The sequence below is a fragment of the Manis javanica genome, chromosome 10 (assembly GCF_040802235.1).
Source record: "Manis javanica isolate MJ-LG chromosome 10, MJ_LKY, whole genome shotgun sequence".
Lineage (NCBI taxonomy): Eukaryota > Metazoa > Chordata > Mammalia > Pholidota > Manidae > Manis > Manis javanica.
In genome coordinates, this window is record NC_133165.1 from 101,059,232 (window position 1) to 101,081,942 (window position 22,711).

At 43.8% G+C, this 22,711-nt stretch overlaps 1 protein-coding gene across 5 annotated transcripts in view; it reads left to right on the forward strand.

Moving 5' to 3' along the window:
* Positions 1-22,711, forward strand: part of DRAM1 (DNA damage regulated autophagy modulator 1) — a 73,211-nt gene that overhangs the window by 24,386 nt on the left and 26,114 nt on the right. For 2 of the 5 annotated variants that reach the window (XM_017681281.3, XM_017681291.3), the window contains exons 4-7: positions 5,358-5,535; positions 8,834-8,892; positions 11,816-11,908; positions 12,495-14,805. In XM_017681281.3, coding sequence (XP_017536770.1) covers positions 5,358-5,535; positions 8,834-8,892; positions 11,816-11,908; positions 12,495-12,539 — 375 coding nt within the window. In that variant the 3' untranslated portion in view covers positions 12,540-14,805. The other 3 variants (XM_037007124.2, XM_073213719.1, XM_073213720.1) reach the window with 3 other exon arrangements.

Below are 22,711 nucleotides of genomic sequence, written 5' to 3' on the forward strand. Positions count from 1 at the left end.
CACTGGGGTCCGCAGAGTCTATGTGTCTGGAGGAGAGAAGTGAGAAGGTAGGAAGCACGCCTGTGCCAGTGCAGCTGTCAAATCTTTGATGAGTCCATCAAAATGGGGAGAGTTTGCTTTTTAGAGACAAATCTTTACTGTTTGCAAGTCAGTTGTGCCTGGAGCTCAGGAGAGGTGGGGTGCGCGTTCACGCAGCTGTGAGAGTGTGAGAGCCGTGAATGGTGCTTGGGGCACTGCGTGGCCCCGTGTGCTCTTGGGGTGGTTTGATGCATTGAGGGAGCTGCAGTCATCACAGCTGAGGGGAGTGTGAGGGTCCAGGGGTTGCCTTTGAGGTCTTGGGGCAACGCGAAGAGCAAAGAAGGTGGCGGGAATCGTCATGGACGGTGCTCAAAAGAGGCCACTTTATTCTTCATAAAGCTGTACTTCTTATACTGCTGCAGTGGTAACTCATGGTTGCAAAAATATTGAAGACGCACATGCATGTGGCCTTCATGGCCAGGTGTCTGGCCTTCAAGGCCCTTAGCTAGCTCCTTACTCATGTGTTTTCAGGTTTCTCAAGGCCAGACATATCTGGGGTGAAGCAGCGGACAACTGTCCTCATAGAACAGTAGGGAAAGTGATGGTGGTGGGGGTCCTTCCCCACAGGGAGCCATCGCAGTGATTTCACTGAGTGAGAATGTCAGTGTGAATGAGCGTGTGTGCTGCTGACCCAGTCTACCGTTTGAACCTCAGACATTCGGCTCAAAGAGAGGCCTCCGATCTCTTCCTTTTGCAGATGAGGACATAGGTACTTGTAGGTGAAATCATTTGCTCAGAGCTACTCAGCTAATTAGCTGCAGACCTAAAACATGGCCCCACTGGAGCAAATTACCTTACATGCCAGTGGTGCGGAGGCTGTTCAATATATTCTTACTGTGTCAAGTGTTAGAAAAAACCCTGGTTGTTTTATTCCATTGGTGGATTCCCATTCATACCAAGGTCTCTTCCATGAAGGCCTGGGGCCTGGTGGCTATGGAGACAGTGTTTAATATTCTAGTAACAATTGTTCTATTTCAAATTCGTACTAATTATCACAGTGCTTGAAAGCCTCCTGGGATTCAAGGATGCCGAGAGATGCGGCGTAGCGGCCAGCAGCGTGTCCTTGGCAGCCACCGTGGCTGCCGTCGGTTGGTCATCGTGCGATAACACTGGCCCTGCTCTCTCCCTTGCTCTTGTTTCCAGGACAGCAGAAAGGCCGTTAGTTACTCCAGGAGGACTTTTGCTTCTGCCCAGGGGCATCCTGCTCCTTTCCCACCAGCAGTGGGTTGATCTTGTGTGGTGCCAGCCTTCACTGCTGGTGGCAGCCGAAGTGCGTGTGGGCGCACTGAAGCAGCAGCATAGGGTGCCGCCCCCGAGCTTGATCTGGGAGGCCAAAAACCCCGGCCCCACCTCTACCATCTGCTTTCCACCCCTTGGCTACTGTTTGCTGTGGCGTGAAGTCAGGCCCTGGTCAGGGTGTCCTCTGTCTGGCCCGCCCCACGTGGGCCTCGCTGAGTCGCCCTGTCTGTGCTGCGGCGCCCTGGGGGATGCCATCTGTCCATCGGGTCATGAGAGGGATCCAGATGAGGAGGAGCTCTGGAAAACGCAGGGCTGTGTTGTGAGGGGTGCAGAGGAAGGCGCCCTTCCTTAGATCACACGGACAACCTACAGGGCAGGGATACTCTCTCAAGTCAGGGCCAATGACTTTTCATTTTTGAACATTACAAAGCCATAGTTATTAATGTTCCCTTGTTAACACTGGGAGCCAGAAAGCTGACAGCCAGATTCAGAGCCTCTCTGGTGCAAGCGAATGGGCTTCGTGGGGGGCAGTTAGGGAGCTGAATTTGCCTCTGGCTCTGTTTTACTTCCCTACCCTGGTTGTCCCTATAGGGCAAAATAAGGCCATTCGTGGTTGTGACATTTGTCACATGGTAGAGACTCTTTATGATATTTCCTTACGTTTTATGATTGCATTTTTTTCAAAACATCTATTGGAAATTTTCTATGTGACAGACATTTATGAAAACATTCAATGCTTTAACTCATAATTCTAAAAAGGACCTTAGGAAATTGGTAGTAGTCTTTTCCTTATTAATTAATGGAGAAATGGAGGCTCAGAGAGGTTCATCCTTGCCCGAGATCACCTGAGTAACGAAAGGCAGAAGTGGCCTCTGAATCGGAGCAGTCTGTCCAAAACCTGTGGGCGGAGTTCACCCCAGTGCAGAATGAGGACATCTCTGTGAGAAAAGAGCATGTTCCCGATGCACAGTCTAGCATCGATGATGAAACAAAAATTAAAACGGGAAGGGGAGACCTGGACTGATCTAGTCATCTTAGAGTAAGGATAGGGGCTGTGCGGGGGGTCAGCAGCGCTGTACTGTCCTGTCGCTGCATTCTCCGAGTAACACAGCATCCTAAGGGGGACCACTGTCAGTTCTTAAACTGTAAAGGGTAGACTTGAGGAAGAAAACTTCGACGGTTGGATAACTGAACTTCTGGTTCTCTTTAGGGCTTCCCCAAAGAGAATTACATCTTTATAAAAACCAGAAATAGAAACCTTAACCTTCCTGAGGGCCAAGTGTTTGCCTTGTCTTTGTTCCCATAAATATATCTTTACAGCTTCCTTGTTTGATGTCCTGTAATTCATTTCAGCCCGCCAGGAGCAGGCCAGGGGGAGCTGTGCCCTTGAGGAGAAGCTGAGCTGTGCGGGTGGGAGAGCGTTGCCTGGTGGTTTTCTGAGGAGAACCCGCACTGCGGATAGCAATCCCCTGACCTGGAGGGCGGGGGCCTGCTTCCCAGTGGGAATTCACCAGCCTCTGAGTTTTTCCTTGGTAACTTTTTGGAAAAGGCAAGTTTTTCCAAGGTTCAGTTCTCTCAATATTCTAGTTTTATCTATTTTTACCACCTTTTAGTTAACAAGAGAGTTTCAAAAAAGATCCACAGGTGGTGCTAGGTTTTCATGTTCTCCTCCATCGAAAATTCATGTTGGATTCAAGAATCATCTCTCTTCTAAAAGACACCTTTGATGAGAGAGAATGTAGTCCACAGCGGAAAAGGCACTTTACACATACAGCTCCCGCGGCCTCAAGGGCGAGGTGGTCTGATAACGTCAGGGTTAACGTAGGGTCCGGTGAGGTTTGCGGAGTAAGATCCACAACACTATTTTGAACTGGCCAGGGTTGAAGAAACAGACTGCCTGAGAGTGTGAGTGAGAGGAAACAAAGTATGCAATTCAGGAGGCTGACTGACTTAGCATGAGAAGAATGTGGAGCGTGGAAGGCATCAGGATCCTCGGAAGATTATTTTTAAAAATGACTTATTAGCAGTAGATGCCTTGCCTTTTGCTTATTTTCCTTTGCTCAAATGTGCCTAACATTCAAGGGGTGAAAAAGGCTTATTTTTCTTAATTCTATTCTTATTTTGGTTCAATATTTTCCTCCACTTTTATTACAGTATGACTGACATATAACATTGTATTAGCCCAAGGTGTACAGCATAGTGATTTGATACATGTATATACTGTGAAATATTACAGTGAGTTAGTTAATACCCATCACGTCACATAGTTACACATTTTTTTGTGTGTGATGAGATGTTTAAGATTTAGCAACTTCCAAATATACAATACAGTATTGTTAACTATAGTCCTCATGCTGTACATTACATCCTCAGACCTTAAAACTGGAAGTTTTTACCTTTCGACCATCTTCCCCCATTTCCTGCACCCCCATGCCCCACCTCTGGTAACCACCAGTCTGTGAGTTTAGTTTTTTATTTAAAACCCCACATAAAAGTCAGATCATCCAGTGTTTGTCCTTCTCTGCCTCACTTACTCACTTAGCATAATGCCCTCAAGATCCACTCGTGCTAATGTAAATAGAGGAAAAATGTCCTCCTTTCTCTGTTCGCACATGGCGGTGCAGGAATGTTTTTGAGATAGTGACTTCATTTCCTTTGGATTACTATCATTTTTAATCATGGTAAAATACCTATAACATAAATTGACCATTTAACCACTTTTAAGTGTACAAATTTAGTGGTTATTTTCCTTTATTTTTCAAGTTCTTAAATGTGTACGTGTATTTTAAAATGCACAGAGTGTATTTTATTTTTCCTATGTAATGTCCCTTAAGTCTGTACACCCATGTTAGGTATCCCAGGAATAATAGAATCTGTACCTAATAAATGAGTAATTGATATAGCAGGTTGCAGAACATTAAGTTAATGCAGCCATATTGAATATAACACCAAAATCAAGGAGTGGATTTTTTCCTGTATTCTTAGGTTTGATACCAGGAAACAAAATTTCCTTAGAAAATAGGTAGTTTTTTTTTTTTTAATCTCCTTTTCCCATGTGGAGAAAAAAGATTCAATATCAGTTTATTCTTAAACAGTCTGAATGGAGAGCATTGGTTCTGGGGAAGCCTCGGTGGCCCAGGTCAAAGAAAAGTCCTGGAGAAAAGGGTGTGGGTAGTGAGTCGAGGGTTGCAGGGATCTGGGGCCCAAACCAGGCTGCCTGGGACACTTTCTTTTGCAGAGCTTGCATTTTCAAGTTCAAGGGCAGGCTTAGTCGCTCACTCTAAACATCACTGTAATACTGGAAGGTAGGTACCCACTGCACATTTGAAAGGAGCCTAGAGTGAGCAACTTGATCAGTCATGGAGCATGTTTGATCGGTCATGAGCATGTTTGGGCCTTTCTGCCCAGACTGGGTGAAGGGGCTGCCTTCTGGTTGAAATAGCTGGTTAGAGGACGGTGGGGGCTTGGAGCTCGATTTGAACCTGGTTTAGTATCACAAGGGCAGTGTTCTAATTTAGATTTGTGTGTTCATTTGGGGTGGCTTAGGAGGTACAATTAGAGGTTACTGGGGAGAAGGGAAGCTAAAAACCCTAAGCCATCCTTGGCACCTTAACGGGACAAATCGTGTACCTTGAAATGTAATATGTCATGTAATTTTCACTGTAAACCTGCAAGGCAGAAATTGTTATACCTGTTTTGCAGGTACAGAAATTGAGGTTTTAAACTAAGGTCATAGAGCCCAGGGGTGGAGTTGAGATTATCTTTAACCTAAGTTTGCCAGACTCCAAAGCCCGTCATATTCAACTCCCCTCCTCTAAGGTAGATGTCACACTGTCTGGGCCCACATGCTCAAGTTTGTTGTGGAGCAACCAAGTTCTTGGCATTTACTTCAGCCTCTGTATGGCTTTTCTCTGCAAGCAGTGCGTTTTCCAGGGAGTGGTGGGTGCATCTGTGACCACCGGTGGCTTTATGTAGCCCAGAGTGGGCGCGCGCTCAGGGATGGCTGAGGAGTAGCGGACCGTTTGTGACTTTCCCTCCAGGAGCTGGCTGTCCCGGTGGTCCACGATGGCGGCGCCCTACTGGCTTTCATCTGCGGTGTTGTGTACACGCTGCTGCAATCCATCATCTCTTACAAATCGTGTCCCCAGTGGAACTCTCTGTCCATGTGCCACGTACGGATGGCCATCTCTGCTGTGTCCTGTGCGGCCGTCATCCCCAGTATCCTTTCTGCGTCTGTTGGTGTCCTTGTAGACTTGACACTCCCCACCTTCCCCCAAAAAGCATGAAAAACGCAAGGGTTGGCAGCCATGTTTCCACATGCTTCAGCAGAACAACTGGGAGAAGTGCGTAAAGCATTAAGAAAATAATCTCAACATTGGTGAGATCAAAAGAATCTTTGGGGAAGAGAATGGTGTGACAAGAAGATGGAAAAATGTGGGAACACTTCAGTCTCTGTTTACTTTCCTTCCAACAGGGCTGGTTTCATGAGCCATGTGAAAATATTTATTTTTCTTTGTAGTGTTTGGTTAAAGACACCAAATATTGATATTGTACTTAAATTGATAGCCCTGTGGAGTTGCAAGAGGCCAGACTGTCCCCTCTCCTCACACATAGGTGATTAGATGGTTTGATATACTCGTTCGTATTAAGAGGTTTTAAAAAGCTATCATTATTTCTAAGTCAGTTAAAATACAATTAGCCTTTTCTTTTTATGATGGATTTCATTTTCAAAATTTCACTTCATTTTCTAATTCAACAGTGTGAAAGGAAAACATGAATATACCATGCTTGCTTATTCTGATTTGAAAGAGGAAACGAAAGCTTGTTCTTTCTTTGTCTCTCTCTCTCTCAAGAGGTATTTCACAAAGAAAACGAAAAGCTGTCATCTTTAAGGGGTGGAAAATTCCCCATCTTTCGAAATACCATCTGCAGTCGTATCAGAGAAAGCTGCAGTCATTAAAAAATGGTCATTATTGTCAGATGGTAGGAAAACGAGCTATTTTATTAGTGGCAATTTTCTTGTTCTGAGTTGTGGTATACAGTGGGCAGGTTTAAGTGCAAATACATTGTGTGCTTCTAAATATTAAGCTTTGCATTTCTCTTGTAGAAGCTACACAAAATGTTAAGTCTTAAGTATGGTTTTGGATTTGGTTTGGTTTGGTTTCCTCTTAGGGAAGGAAATTTTTAATTACAAACTGTCCAAGCCTAGAGGAACCGAATCCTGGTACTGAGAAATTTAGTAACAGAATATATGCCCTGGTTCCTAAGATAGTTTCTTCTCAATTTCCTGTGCTATTTATGGATTCTCTTCATGCTTTCTCTTCAATTATATGGCCTTAAAATTTTTAGCTTGTGTTACAAAATTTATAGAAGTATCTTTAGCGTTAAAGGCAATGTCTTTTGATACAGGAGATCTTTGTTTGTTCCCAACTTTGGAGATAGGTCTTTAGATATTAAAATCAGAGGAAGTTTTAGCAGAATAAGCAATTCAGGCCTTCGAGTTTCACATGCTAATAGTTCCCATTTCTGGGAGGTTCTTAGGAGTCATGCCCAGGGGTAGCATCCCCAGACCGAAACAGATCACGTCCTTGTATTAAATTAACTGCAATAAATTCATTCATGGGAAAAAGGTCTTCTGTCTTAAATGCTAGCATGGTATTGATATTTCCTTATAAAGACTTCAAAGCATCTTTAAAATGCCATTGTTTCTCCTCACTGTGAAAAGGCCTTATGTGACTTCTCGAAGAAACCGTAACACAGAGACAGGCAGGCCTCAGAAGAACCGTGCTTCAGACCGTTCCTCTGGCACCTGGCTCCGGAAGCTTTCAAAAACCTTCACAAAATCACTGACAGCATAAAGTCCAGGTTCCTTTACTTGACACATATGGTCTGAGACTGCCTATTTTTTTCTTTTACCTTGTTTTTTCATTTTCTTCCTGGACACGGCTGTTCCCTGTTCTCTGCTTTTGCCCTCGCTCTTCTCCCTGGCTGGATCACCACCCCCATCCTTGTCTTTCTAGAGCTGAGCTGTCCATTGAGGTGTGGCCATTGCCACGTGAGGCTGTTGGGGTTTGAAACATAGCTAGTCTGCATGGAGACAGATTTCAAAGACTTCATAATAATAATTTAAAAAATGTAAAATATTTCCTTAATAATCTTTTATATTATTATATGTTGAAATGATAGCATTTTTGACATATTGGGTTAAATAAGTGTATTGTTAAAATTAACTTCATTTGCTTCTTTGTAGTTTTTAACAACTATGGCCACTGTAGTAGAAAATTATACATTTATACATGTGCCTGGCATTAATCTGTGTGGGATGCGGCTGCTCTAAGAGCTCCTCAAACCTCATAGTTGAGATTAAGCTTGACTCCAGGAAGCCTTCCCTGACACCTCAAACCCCATTCTGCTCTGAATTAATAATTTTCCCTCTGAGTCATCACCGTGCCCTGACATGGTCCATTCCCTGGGCTGTGTCCCGACAAGGCTGTGATGTTTCTCAGAACTGCGACCAAGCCTGCTTGCCAGAGCTTTCTCTACCATCCTCCCCACTGAGCATGGTCCCTAGTGCCCAGGAGATGGGACTAAAGAACAAACAAATGGAAGAATTAAGAGGCTTTTACTATTAGAAACAGAAGAATGGTCAGAAGTATGACCAGAGAATCTTCTATGCTATCTCCTTTTATTGTGAGAAACCAAGGAGTGTTAAGCAATGCAAAGTACGGGGCAATGGGGATAAGACTCTGAATTCAGAGGCATTCTTAACTTGGCATTGACTCAACACGTTGAGTTCCTAATTCTTTGCAAAAGCATTTTAAAAGCATCTCATTTCTCCCTAGCTTTCTCTTTGTCATCTTCACCTTTGTGCAGACAGTTTTGTCCACAGAGGGCAGTAGCCTCTGTCCCTGCACTGTTACAGTGGCCTCTCGGGGCTTGTTATTCATCCCCAAGGGCAGGTGTGGGATGTATCTTTGATTCTTAAACTCTTTGGGCCCAGAAGGAAGAGCTTTGCTTATACCCAATTACTCAATGAAAATAGTCTTATATTTTAAAGATAGTAGTTTGAATCTCTGTAGTGTGTTTTTGTATATGAACCTTGATATTTTGTGATGCTCTGGTACGTTGAAATGTTAATTTTTTTCCCTCTAAAGCCTTGCTTTGAAAATAGCATTTTAACGAAAAAATATCTGTCTCGGACTGCCATGTCACCCATTTCGACCAAATTTAAATAGCAGGGTTGAGCAAAATGTACCCACAGATTAAAATTTTCCTATACATTAACTGAAAAAGTATAGCTGAAGAATGACTGTATTTCCATGTTGTCATGGAACTGCTGTCATTATCAAATGAAGGGTTGGAAATTATAGGAAGCTAATACAACTCGTTTGACTGTAGAAATGTTGGTATGAACATTTCAACACTGTGTAGTGTTTATATCATTAGAAAAATATCCTGATCATGACATTACAGGACCTGTTTTCTTAAGTTTCCTTAACAATATCCTCTTTTTTAGTGATTGCCTGTGCTTCACTAATTCCTATAACCAAGCTGGAGTGGAATCCAAAAGAAAAGGTAAAATTTGAATTCTTTTTTAATATGATTGTCGAACCTGGTTCCTGAAATTATTTTCAAGAATGCCTCATTCTTCTCTTAAACACTTCTACCATCTGTGCTTAAAAAAGGGGCCAGAGATTGAAGGGCAGGGGAATGATGTGACTGAAGGTGTATGGAGGTCAGAGGAAACACAGGATGTGAGAGAGGAGGGGACGAAGCCAGCCAGTGCACAGGGGAAGTTTGTTTCAGGATGGAGTGAGAAGTCAGGGTGGCCAGGGATATGTTTTCAGGGAGTAGTTTGTGCAAGGCCTTTAGAGGTGGGCAGAGAGACTCATACTTGGCGGAGGTGACCAGAAGGAGTCTTCGAAGGCTTTTGAACAGGGAAGTAAATTAAAAGAATATTATGGATGAATAGTGGAAGCAACACCTGAGGTGGACTGAAGAGAGAGTCCAGGGTTAGGATGGCAGGGAGAAGGCAGTTCTGCTAGTTTACATTTCAAATCAAGATTAGCCTAGGTTGGAAGGAATAGGGTGAGATTTTAATGGGCACGGCAAGTGACTAATGTGAAAATAAAAGGACCTGATGAATTGCAGCTGACTTCGAGTTTTCATCTTGGGTGAACCAAAGACTGAACAGAGCCAAGGTCCATGACAGGAATAAATGGTTGCGTGGGGGAAAGTGGCGAGTGTTAGAATCGTTGCATCTGAGGCTTTAGGAGAACCTCAAGGAGAAATGCCCAGTCTGGTGGGTGGGATTGAGAGCCATCAGACCACAGGTTAGAGTGACTGGGGATTTCCAGACCAAACCTCAGAACACCTGGAACTGAATGTCAGGAACGGAGATGGACTTAAACAGTGGTAGTCCATCTGGACGCCATGTGGGAGAATGGTGGCCCAGGAGAGAAGAGAACAGCAGGAGATTTTTGTTTTTGTTTTTGTTTTCAAAGGTTCAGGTGCAGTTACAGATGTTTTTTAAAAAGCAGTGTCAATTAGATGTTGGAGTTAGAAGCTAACTGTAGGAGGTAAAAGAAACGGTGAGGGGCTGGTTCATTCATTCAGCTCTCAGTCCAATGTGTGGAGGTGAGAACAGGAGAAATAAGATTGTGGCTTAGGTATAGCGGGCTCAGAGAAATGATTTCCCAGGACAGAGGATTCTGGCATGTGATGGAAGTCTGGAGGAGACGGGGAAGGCTGACGATCGTGAGGAAGAGAAGGATCCGGACAGAAGTTTAAAAAAAAGAAAAAAAGTGCTTCCTGAAAGTGAGACTTCCTCGCAGAGCCGCTGCAGGTGTACTTTGCTCTTCAACCACTGGGGGGAGACCTTCCACCACGAATCACAAATCAGCGGCTGAGAGGCATTCATCGAAGCACATCCAGGCAGTTAAAAATCTTTCATTTTCTATCTTAAAAAGGGGGAAAGTACCTGGTTTCCTATCTTCTCCACAAATTACCGTGCCACTCTTGTATTGCCTTCTGTTCCCAATATCAATGAATGCAAAGAAAAGCCTTTACTTAGTCCACTGGGTAGAATACTCATTCAGGTACTGCCGGCGAAGTCCTGTGGGTGCTTCAGAGCTTTCCCAGATCATCCCTGTGCAGTGACTTCCTTGGGAGAGAGGGTGAGAATTATAATGTCATTGCCTCATTTTAGGTAGCAAGCAGATGAGGGCTCTGTGCTCACACAGATGAATCTGGATTCCTGGTTCAGTGCATTCATTAATCTCATGCTGAAGAAATTCCTCCCCCCAAATTCTGCTTGTTTTTGTAAGCTGTCTTCACTGCGCAGGGATGATACGGGATGGGTGGAGCCCCTGATGCGGTCACCAAAAGGGGGCGGCCTCTGTTCTCGACCCCATCCTGTAAGCTGGCCAGGTTGCTCCCCGTGTGACCTGGATGAGAACACGGAGTGGAGTGGTATCTGTGATGGGCCTCAATTAAATCTGTGTGGATGAAAACCGGATCAAAGGAAACAGCTGTCACTGTACAATAAACAGATCTGCATTTGTTTATTCACACTGGGAACTATAGCAGAGCAGAAAGTGAAGTAGGAGAAAAAACCAGGTCACTATTTGAAAGCAGAGATGAACAGATGACAGTCCACAGACCTGATGTGGAATGGGGGCAAAAGTCAGACACAGACATGCCTTTTTTCCCTTGGACAGTATTTAAAAATGCTAGGATAGTTTCCAGCGTTTAAAAATCAGATGGTCATATTTTCCCATTTGGTGAAAATAGAATTGAGCTGATGACAAGTGGGCTCCCCATCTTCCCCTCTCGTTTTGCAACCTTCAGGTTCATTTGTTTTTAATATTCTGGCCTCCGCAGGTGCTGATTTCCAAACCCCTGATTAAAGTCATTCTCCTTTGACTCCCATTCTCATTCCTGCCTGCGAGGTGATCGTGTAGATGTCTCATTACCATTTCTTTGTAGCTATGTTTACCTTCCAATATTAAGCAGGACTGTTTTGAACTGACATCTTCTGTAGTAACAGAAACTTTACAGCCAGTGATGACAGTCCGCTAGTTTCCTCTAGACACCTGCGTTCATTCTTCAGCGTAACTGCATGAATGCTGAATAGATGCTGTTTAAGCTGTCTTTCAACTTTGCGATTCCCAGCAGTTGGGCAAGCAAGTCATGGACTGTACAGAAAGTTCTTTCTTCTCTAGAGTCAAATTTGCTTCCCAGCATCCTTATTCTACCTTCCAAGGCTGTATAGGCTAAGTCTTCAAGCCAGAGTATGTGAGGGCCTGCAAGAACCTTGGGGATAATTGCATCCATGTTCTCATCGGGCAGGTGCCTGGCTTACTGTATTGCCTCAAGGGGTTGATTTATGCTCACTGGACAGTTTTTTCCCCTGATCTGACCTGCTGTTATTATTTCAGTATATACACTAAAGTGTATCTATGTAGGCTAAATCCTGTTTCTTCATTATTGCTCTTAGGATTATGTATTTCATGTAGTGAGTGCAATCTGTGAATGGACAGTGGCCTTTGGTTTTATTTTCTACTTCCTAACATTCATCCAAGATTTTCAGGTGGGTATATATCAACTTAGGTGCAATAAATAGCTGACAATTAGGATTAGTAGAAATCCATAGGACATTTCTTGCATTAAAAAAGTAAGAGCACTGTTTCTTTTTACCTTTATGTGTTTGAAAAAATAAGTTAACTATTGTGCAACTTAGTTTATTCCCGAACACAGACATCTTTAGGAGCTTTCCCAGACAGTGACATGTTCGTGTGTCCTCTGCCATTTGATGCTTATAGTCATATATCCTGGTTATTTTCTTTCTAAAGCGGTCTCATTTACTGGTTATTGCCCAAATAATAGGAAATACATCTTCTTAGAAGATAAAAGTGTGTGTTGAAAAAACATTCCCAAGGCAGACAGAAGGTGGGCCCTCATCAGATGTGGCAACAGGGAAAATCTTACATTTTGAAACAAGTGAATTATTAGCTAAAAGGGTATATAGAAATCCAGGAACCGCTACAGGACCCAGATCAAGCTTTACACAAACCAGAGCAAGGTCATCTCTGAGGGGGTGGAAAGCTATTGAGAGTTTCATAGCTGGCATTGGAATTATCTACCTGCTTTTATATCTTTTTTCTTTTTTTAAATAGAGTGTCACCCTAAGGATATCCACAGAAATCAATGATGATATTTGAAGAAAGAAGAATTATATCTCACTCAGTGATAAGTTACAATTTTTAGAAGTGGTGCAGAAGACAGACAGGGTTTTACTGCTGCCCTGAGTGGAATGCACCTGCGGCATATCCAGGACTTGAATTTCGTTAAGAATTCCCAGTAGTTGTACTATTTCCAAAGGTATGGTTTCCTAGCGAATGCAAAGCACTTATGACTTTGTAGCAATATTTTTATAATTTTTTAAATAGATACTTTTTTATATTAACAAATTCATTTCAGAAAAGATAAGGTATTACAGAGGATGGAGAGCTCTTATTTTTGTACAGATTCTGTTGTTTTTTCTTGGTATGTGAGTGAGTTATGGAAATACACTAAAGGAGGAATTCACAAAACAAAATATCAGGGAATATTCATTTTTAAAATTCATTTTTAGCCAATGAACTAATTTTATATCATGAGAGCATTTATAGAATACAGTTTATAATGATCATAAAGATTTAGTTAATACATTAACACTAAGATACTGTGGTTTTTAGATGAACTAAGCAAAATGCTTCTATTGAAAAGCCTTAAAATCACTATGCACATTAACTCAAAGTGAACACAGAAGACCTCAGGTTTTAAAATCTGCCTCTCCATGGGCCTGCCTGCTCACAGAGCTGCAGCTTTTACTCTTGCTGCCAATTGGAAGTCCACGGTGGGTGTAATTCCAGGTGGGATGGGTGGATTCAGCAAGGCAGATTAGAAATCAAAAGCCTTATAATAACAGAATAAATGGAGGTGAGCAACTAACAGGAAAACCTCAATGGATTCCGGGTTATCATCTTTGCTAGATGTGCAAGGAGGGAAAGTATCTCAGGGAACATTTGTGGAAGGTCGGGTTATAAGGAGACCTTCAGTTAATACTAAACTTCTACAAAATTCCAACCTGTGAAAAGCATTAAAAATACCATTTATAAAACCACCCTTTGTTGCTGATATAACTTGATATATATAGTCTGACTCAGATGTGAGCTTCAGCTCACATCTCAGATTTATTTTATGCCCATAAGCATGCTGAAGAGAACACAGGGCCAAGAGAGCTGATGGGAGAGGGCACAGGGAACCGTTTTTTTCCTCCTTTTCTTGCCTGTGGCTGGATATTTGCACACTGTATGAAAAGGGAATCAGGACCTTTGTTATGACCCCACAGACACCCCCTTTTGAAAAGCAAGTCATTCCAGAGGAAAAAGTGGGCCTTGAAATGTTAAGGTGTAGGTTAGAAGAGTAAGACAAGGAAGTCTCCTTCACAGGTCCTCTGGACCCCAAACCTGCTTCTGGCCATGTGGGTCTAGACCTTGAGGGGATGTACCAAGGCCAGAGGAGCCTTGCGGGGAATCTGGGACTGGTGAGCATGTGCTGGCTCTGCAATAACTGTTTGTTGAGTGAGTGAGAAGCAGCTTTGGTCAGCCACTTATGCAGGCACAGACTGTGCTTGCCTTCTGTGTTCAGCAATTAGAAGCCTGTAACCACTTCTGGATCTGTTGTGCCTTGTCTGAACGCTGTGGATCCCCATTGTAACACTAAAAGACTGATGAAAGCTGTGTCAAGCATTCCTTGCTCTGCAGAGGGGCTGGGGTGCCGCATACCTGTACTGTGGAACCCATAATAGAATGAATCCGTGGTTGGGTCCCACTTTGAACAGACTTCTGTTATCAACACTTCACCTGATGCCCTGTCCTTCATTCCCACATCTCTCTGCAAGATTTGATTGGGAGCTCCTTGAGGTCAGAGTATGTGCCTTAATCTGTATCACTGTAACTCCAATATTTATCAGGGTGCCTTCTGGTACACAGTGGGTGCTTAATAAGTATTTATTGAGTGCATGAATGGGTGAGCAAAGGAAGGAATGACTAGGGATATTTGTAGTGCTGTATAAAGAGAGTTATTCTGGTTTAGTAGTTAAGTAATAAACAAATAGTGTGTATCACCCGGTAATGTTGACTGCTTTGCTTTTGTGTACTGTAAACATTTCAGTTGTTTGAGCCTCACCATCCTATGACAACTCTCTTCAACCTGGACAGTTACCAGAAATTGTTAACATGGGGCTAGACAAAATGGTACACCTGGCCTGGCAAACTGAGAGGGCCAGAAATCACTCCAGACAATCACATTCTGCTGAGTCCATGAAACCTCTAAAGCTGGTCTTAACCACATTTTGTAATTATTTCTAATTTCCATGAACTTGCATTTCCTTGGACCTCATGGCTGAAAGAGTAAAATAAAATGAAATATTTCTTTATTTTAGCAATTTGTGTGTCTGTTAAATTATAATATGTCAACTGGGTACTACTATGAAGTGTATTTATTGGGGAAATAATTCTAGCTTCACTTGGACTCTATAAAGGTGTAGTAGTTTGAGCCTTGTTTTCTTGACCGTAGAGCTTTGCACATGGGCACAGTGGCTCATCTTTGTAGAGATTCTTGAACATTAGTATCAGAAGCTTGCATCAGTCAAGACTCGTAGGTTTGAAGGCACCCAGAAATACAATTCAAATTTGCTGAATTGGAGGGGAAAGGGGCGTCTGTTGACTCAAATAAGAGAGAAGTCCAGGGCCATAGCTGGTTTGGGGAATGGCTGGATCCAGAATTACTACCAGGACTCCATCTATGCTCTCTTTCAGCTCTGCTTTTCTCCCTGTTGGTATGTTTCTGAGGCAGGCTTTTCCCTGGTGGGGGTGAGATGGCTTCTACAGGACCCAGGCCTACAAATTATCCAGTGAAAAGGCAGGAATTCTCAGTAGTTCAACAAAAGTCTGCAAGTTGAAACCCACCGCCTCTGACTGGCTGGTTTGGATCACATGGCCGGTCTGTGGCCCAGGGACGTGTGGCGCTCCAATTAATCAGACTCTGTCACATGTCCACCTCTGGAGCAGGGGAGGGTCAACATGGCCCAAACTACAGGGCTGATGGTGGGTGAAAGCTGTTTCCCAGAAGAAAGGGATGGGCACTGGATCTTGGACAGACACAAAGCAGCAGATTCCCCTCTGGAATTAAAGTTCCTCACACCTCTGAAGCCAGGAAAGCCAGCCTACCTTGTTTCAGAGTAAACCAAATTATACTTGCTGACAGTCTTTTCAGGTTAGAAAAAAGGAAATGTAAGCCCTTTAGGTACTAAACATGCCTCCAGGGAACTTCAAAGTTATGTTTATACCTTCTCAAGCTTGTATTCCTATCACCTCTGTGAGGCTGGCTCAGCCGTTAACTGTCATGCGTTTCAGATGAGGAAACTAAGGCAAAGAGAGGTTCAGTGACCTGCAAGAAGTTCACTACCAGATGGCAACACATGCCGTCTGCGATTCTAGTTTGTCTGACTTCTAATCAAGTGGGGGCGGGGGGGGGGTGTTTTTTTTTTTTTTTAAAAAAAACACTGACAAAGAATTCCACAGAAATTGCATTTCATAAATCAAATTAAGCGCATCAGTGCTGTGCTGTGTTTGGGTTTCCTAACATCCCTTACATGTGGCATTGTCCCATGTTCCCATTTTTTATTCAGTTGGAGACATCCTGGTCTGGTGTTGGGGCCTGGAATGAGCCAGGAGGAGTGGGAGGGAGATAAGTGGTATCCCATTGTCTCCCACTCCCTGATTCTGGCAGGCCAGTAAGCCCGGCTGTCTCCCCACACACATACTCTTGGTCTGGCTCTGAATGCCCCGCATTCTCAAGGCCAGAATGTCATGCGTCTGTGTCCTGTCTCTTGCACAAGAGAGCGACCACAGCCTCAAGCCCTGAAGGAGCAACTTTCGACTCTCCTTAATCACCCCCAGGAGACTCATCTTCTAAAACGAAGGGCAGCAGGATGCCAGACTCATATGGGGTGTGTGTGACTGTGACATCCAGAATTGATGCTTGAAAATGCTGAAGGACATACCAACCAAGTTTGCTTCGTGGTGGGAGCCAGGCTGCCACGAGATGCCTCGTAAGCCTGTGGCTTCGGCAGTCCCTCCACAATGCGCAGTGCTCTGTGCCCTACCATCCCCAAAGCCAGCCCACCTCAACTCCAGTTACGTGAGTGGCTAGAATCTCTTTTAAACTTCAGTAAACTTGAGTTGGATTTCTGATGCTTATCCCCATAAGAGCCCTGATACAAAGACCCGAGTTCTAGCACACAAATACGGTAAACTACTGTTACCTGGACTTACCGTGGTAGGGTGGGAAGATAATGTCTAGATAGGTGGGGACTCATCTCCCTCTCACAGCCCTTGCTCTCTGAACCATTCATTCTTATTTTAAACATTTCGAATCAGTTGCATATTCAGGTGATCAAAAAATCAAAACAGCATGAAAAAGTATTCCATGAAAAGCCTTTGTTTTGTACCTTTCTCTACCCACATTTACTCAATTCACCCCTCTTCTTGCTGATGTACACTTTTTATGTAAATTCAGGCAGAAACCCACTGATTTTCAAATGTTACCCTTTTGACTTCTGCCCTAAATGTAGCACACTGTACAAACAGTTCTGAGCCTGCCTTTTTTGACAAAGCAGTGTGTTTGCACATGTTTCCTCATTGACACATGGAGAGCTTCCTCACTGTTTTTAGTTTGTTCTCTTTACACCTGTATGGTATTCCACTGTCTGGCTGTGTCATTACTTATCCGTAACAAGCCCCCTCTTTGATGAACAATTGTGTGGCTTCCAAACTTTTGCAATTACAAGTGAATGCCCTTATACATACATCATCTCACACATGTGAGGACCTCTGTGGGAGAGAGTCCCATGGTGGGGAGGCTGGGACAAATGGGAACTGCATCTGTAATTTGACAAATAGTTGTCTTGCCTTTAGAACTTTTTCACTTGAGCATTTTTTGTTGGCAAATCTTTCCCACTGGTCACCCTTCTGAACTGAGGGTGCTGATTCTCACGTTCACTTTATCTTGGTGACTCATTCATTCATCAGCTGGCACCAATGTGGATTCACAAATGTGTGGGACAGAGGCCCACTAACCGTGTCACTATCCCACAGACACTCTCCCGCGTTCTGCCTTTGATGTGAACACCTAGGGCAGGGAGGGGACGCTGTCTGCTCCCCTCTCTGTGGGCAGCGGAGCCTCTTCTGCCTCATCCCCTCCGGCTCCTCCTCGCCTTTTCATGGTCAAGAGCGTCTTTGTCTCACCGGGTTTGTCATTGTGATCTTGCCTCTTCTAATCTCATCTCTTTTGTATCCACTTTCTCTAGTTGGTATCTCCTTGTAGGGCTGCGGCTTACACTTCCTTATCTTCTGAGAACATGCTGCTTTTATAGACATGAGTCATCAACCGCAGTGTTCCCTTTCCCCCTTCTGGAAAACTGAGGCATTACAGAGCAGCAGGCGAATCCAGACCTTTTGGCCCTCCCTGACCTCGTAGCTTGGTGGTCAGTATGAAATGACCCAGTGAAGGGGGACACAGCAACACAGAGGCCACAAAGAGAGAGAATGGAAAGTCCAGCTTTGAGAGACTTTAAAAAACTTACTTAGAAATAATAGGCTTTAATTTTGTTTAAATGTACCTTTTATGCCACTTAAGATAATTAATAAACTTAACTTTTTAGGGTAGTTTCGGTTCGCAGCAAAATTGAGGGGAAAGTACAGCATTCCTCAGCTTGCCCCCGTGCACATCCTCCCCCATACCCACACCCGCTACCAGAATGGTACTTGTATTAATAAACGGTTGATAAACCTAAGTCACCAAAGTTCATCATGTACATTAGGGTTCACTCCTGGTGGATACACTATGGGTTTGATGAATGTTAATGTATAATGGCTTGTATCCACCATCATAGTATCATACAGAAAAGTTTCACTGTCCTAAAAATCCTTTTGTCATTTTGAAAAGGAAAATTGTTTTAGAACTACCTAAGGAAAGGCAGCACAATTTTGTTCAGTACCAGGTATTAATGAACTTTTGCTCAAACACCACCGGTATTTCTTTGCCTGCTTGCATTATTACTAAGGTTCTGTTAACATTGATTGAGCATCTAACCAAATCAAAGACACTGAAAAGGGCATTTTCTCATAATTAGCCTCATTCAAGTAAATTAAGGTGCAGTGAGATTGTCACCAGGTACCCAGTGATGGGGCCAAGACCAAACCCAGGGCTGGGACTCCTACCAGCAACCTTTTGCACCAGAACAATGTGATCATCAACCATTACCATGTGAAAATGAATCTGTCGGCTTTTCTAGGGCCTTATAAGGTCCTGAGGAGTGAAATGCCTAAACTGGCAAGTTTAGACAAATGGGTGAAATGTCTCTGTGTTACTGCTTCAAAAATGGGGAGGGGGCAGGTGGTGGGAATCAGAGGTAGAAACACAATAGAGAGGGAGGGCTTGCATGGCACACCTGCTCTTCGGTGGGAGTTTGCAATTAGCCCTCCACCCATGCACGACCCCAGAGGAGGAACACAGAAATGGCCAAGGGGTTCATCGGGCAGTGAGCCTCGGGGTGGTGGGAGGAGGGGGCTTTCTATATGATTAATGTTCTGGCCACTGTGAGGTGTGCTTTCTTAGGACTGTCACCTTAGTATCTTTTGCTTCTAGTTGCTGTTGTAAGATGGATTTCATGTTGTCTTCTGTTTGGAAAGGAACTTCTGCTCTCTACTTCCCAAGGGAGAAGACATGGTGGAGCCCAGAGTAAAGACCGTTTAGGCTGTCCCAGGCTGGGTAAAAGAAGTCCTCAGTGGTCCCACTTGTCAGATGCATGGTATGGTGTTGGCATCAGACCTCAAGTGCCCAGTAAGATTTCTCTGAGCTTCCAGCAGCAGGAAGCAGTGAAGGCCTCAGGACTTAGGGTCCCTGGTTCCAGCTCTCTTGCTTATCAGGCTAATATTAGCACAAATGACAGGAATGGCCAGAAGACAGCTTTAACCTTCTCGAACAAACTTTTTGCTCAGAGTTGGCCCAGAGTAGCCAGTTCCAGGTACCACGCAAGACTTCTGATTTAAGGCGAAGAGTGATGTATTTAGAGTTGGCCAGTGATTTGACAGCTGCTAACATAACCTTTAACACGTGTATTAAAATGAATCCTGAGCTTAGTTCAGTCTGTCATTTCCTCTTAATACTTGAAAAGCCACAGTTTTGTTTGAAAGCTCCCTTAAAAAGCTCCAGCAGGTGAATTTATTCTCCAAGGGCTTGACCGCACTTGGAACCCTTAAGTAAGAGCCACCTTGAAACTGAAACCAGTAAAATCCCAGGTCTCTCTGGCCAAGAGAAGAAGCAAGGGTATGTTCTGAGGTTTATTAAGTAATTACCTAGTTGTTGACATGTAGGGGGAGGAAAAGATTTGACGCGTTGGCAAGTATGAATAGAGTTTAGTCAGGATATTGAGTCGTGTGGCTTGTAGAAGAGGCAGGACATTTTGGTGTTCCTTGACCTTTGTCTCAGGTCAAACCAGGGAATGTGTTCTTCTGACTCAATTAACTAGGCTTTGGGGTTGTATGTTATTATACTGACTGTCCAAACAACTATCTATTGTGATGCGGTTAATCCTGAAGGTAACTCCAAAGTCATTCGGTGTAGGGAATAGGTGCAACAGCGACTTAAAAGGAAGCAAATGGGAGTGAGTAACAAAATCAGAATTAACTGGCCATGTTGACTTCCCATCTGCAGTTGCTCTGAATGAAAGATTAGAACATTTTTCTAATAAACTGCTCTGAGACTAACTTCACCCAGAGCTTCAGGGAGGAAGGATGTTCTCAATTTGGAGATAGTTAGATCTGTATTCCCAAAACTTCAGCCATTTGTGTGTCTCCTCTGAAATTTTTGTTACGCTGTTAATTGCAATGTATTTAATACTAATAACTTGCTATTTAGCTTAACTATTTTTATTTTAAAGAGAAACTTCTCTTCCCACTGCTTCTCCTCCTAGCGGACCTAGCTTGCTGAATGATGTTTGTTACCATCCATCAGGTCACCCAGAGCAGAAACTTGAGTCACATCCCAGATTGCTCACTCCACTCCCCACCCCTACCTCATGCACAGGGTGAGCAGATAATTATCAGCCAAACCATGGTATTTGGCAGAATGAAAGGGACACTATGAATAATGGCACCCAGAGTAAACTGGGTCTGTCTGAGGCAAATGGGGATGCATGGTCAATTCATCTACGGTCTTGAATCCTCTACTTCCTCTCCATTCCCACCATCATCGTCTTAGTACCAGCCTTCACAATTATTTGCTTGGACTCCTCCAGTAGCTCACTATTGTTCCCTTGATTTCAGTCTTGATCCTTTCTAACACATCTTACACACTGCACATAAACATTTGATTTATCACCTTCTTACTTCAAATCTTACAGTGGCTCCCTGTCACTTCATAAGGATAAATTTCAAGTTCCTTAGTATGGTTTACGAAGCTCTTCACAGATCTGGTTCATTTTTAAACCTTCCAGCCTGTGAGCTCCTTTATTTATTCATTCAACTTTTATTGAGAGTTTCTGTGGGTTGATGCAATATTAGACTCTGGAATATAACAACAAAAAGATGGGTTTCTGCCCTTAAGGTGTTTACAGTGGAGTGGAAAAACAGCCAAGGAAACACCACAGCAAAATATGTTGTGGTGAAATCCTGCACTCTTTGATCTTGCAGCTCAAAGTGTGGTCTGGGGACCAGCAACAATGGGCGTCACCTGGAACCTTGGTAGGAATGCAGAATCTTGGGGCTCTGCCCCAGACTCACTAAGTCCAAATGTGCATTTTAACAAGATGCCTAGGTGATCAGAGTGCCCAATAGTCTGCAAATCCTGGGCTAAGGGACTAAGCTGGTTCTGACACTTGGCTCAGATCCCCAGGGACGGTCATGCCTTGCGGGAAGATGCAGAGGAGGAGACAGTTTTCTAAACGAAGGCAAAGTGGGAAAAGCTACACCCAGTGGGAGGGGTTCACCTGTGCTGGGGCTCAACAGGCAAGAAAGAACGTGCTGTTTGGTGGGAATTACAAGGTGTTCAGCATTTTGGGAGCATGGGCTGCAGGTGGGGGCCTCACTTAATTCAGAGATACCCTCATTCAGGGAAGAAAAATGTATCAATTTCAGCACTTCCATTTCTTCTTTGAGCCTATCGGATTTGGAATGAATACTTGGATTCATAGAGGCGGCAGTATAGAGGTTACCAGGGGCTGTAGGGAGAGGAGAGTGGAGAGTTATTTAATGGGTACAGAGTTTCTGTCAGGAACGAAGAAAAGATTCTGGAAGTGGATAGTGGTGGTGCTTGCATGACACTGCAAATATACTTAATGCTGCTGAATTTGTACACTTAATAATGGTGAAAGTGGCCATATTTGTGGCACTTTAGAGTCTGAATTTCAAGTTCCAGTTTTGCCATCTCCTTGCTGTGACATCCCGAGCAAGTCTGGTAACCTCTTGGAACCTTAGTGTCTTCATCTGTAAAATGTGAATAATGAGGGTACTGCCTTACGGTATGTGACTTGTCACGAGGATTCATTAGAGCAGTGGCTGTGAAGCCCCTGGGGTTTGCTGGGCTCTCTCAGGCCCATTAAAGCTTGAAAAGTATGCTCTTAGCACAATGCCCAGCACAGCCAGAGCTTGCACTGCAGCTATCATTACCCCTTCCACCTCTTTGACTGAAGCACTGATTTTCAACTCAGGCTGTACGTTAGAATCACCTGGAGAACTCTGTCTGTAAAGCACCATTGCCTGGAGCAATGAAATCCATTTCGAAAATGGAGTAGAAGCAGCGGTGCTCCGGGTGGTGTCCCAGGGTGCAGCCAAGGCTGAGAAACCGTACTGTGGCAGAGGTCCACAACCTTTAATGTATCAGAATCACCAGAGAGCTTGTTAAAACAGTTCCTGTGCCTCAGCCCCCGAGTTTCAAGTTTAGTAGATACAGATCAGCCCTCTCCTTCATCCCATCCTCTGTCTGATGTCTTTCCTTTTGTTTGCTGTCTGGTTGTTCTACCCATTTCCTAACCTCTTCCAGACCCACTGCCCTACAAACATTTGCCAACAGCTTTTTTCATGCCAGTGGTCTCAAAATTCTCCAACCTGTTCTGGTGTAGACACAATTCACCATGTCTCAAAATTCCCTTTCTTTGAATTCAGAGCCACTATTCTTGGTGTTTTCCATTTCTCTTTCCTTCTCCCTTCACACCTGGAAATAAGGACTCCCATGACCGTATTCTTGGGTCCCTAGATTTATCCCTTAAAAAGAGCACAGCTTTAGA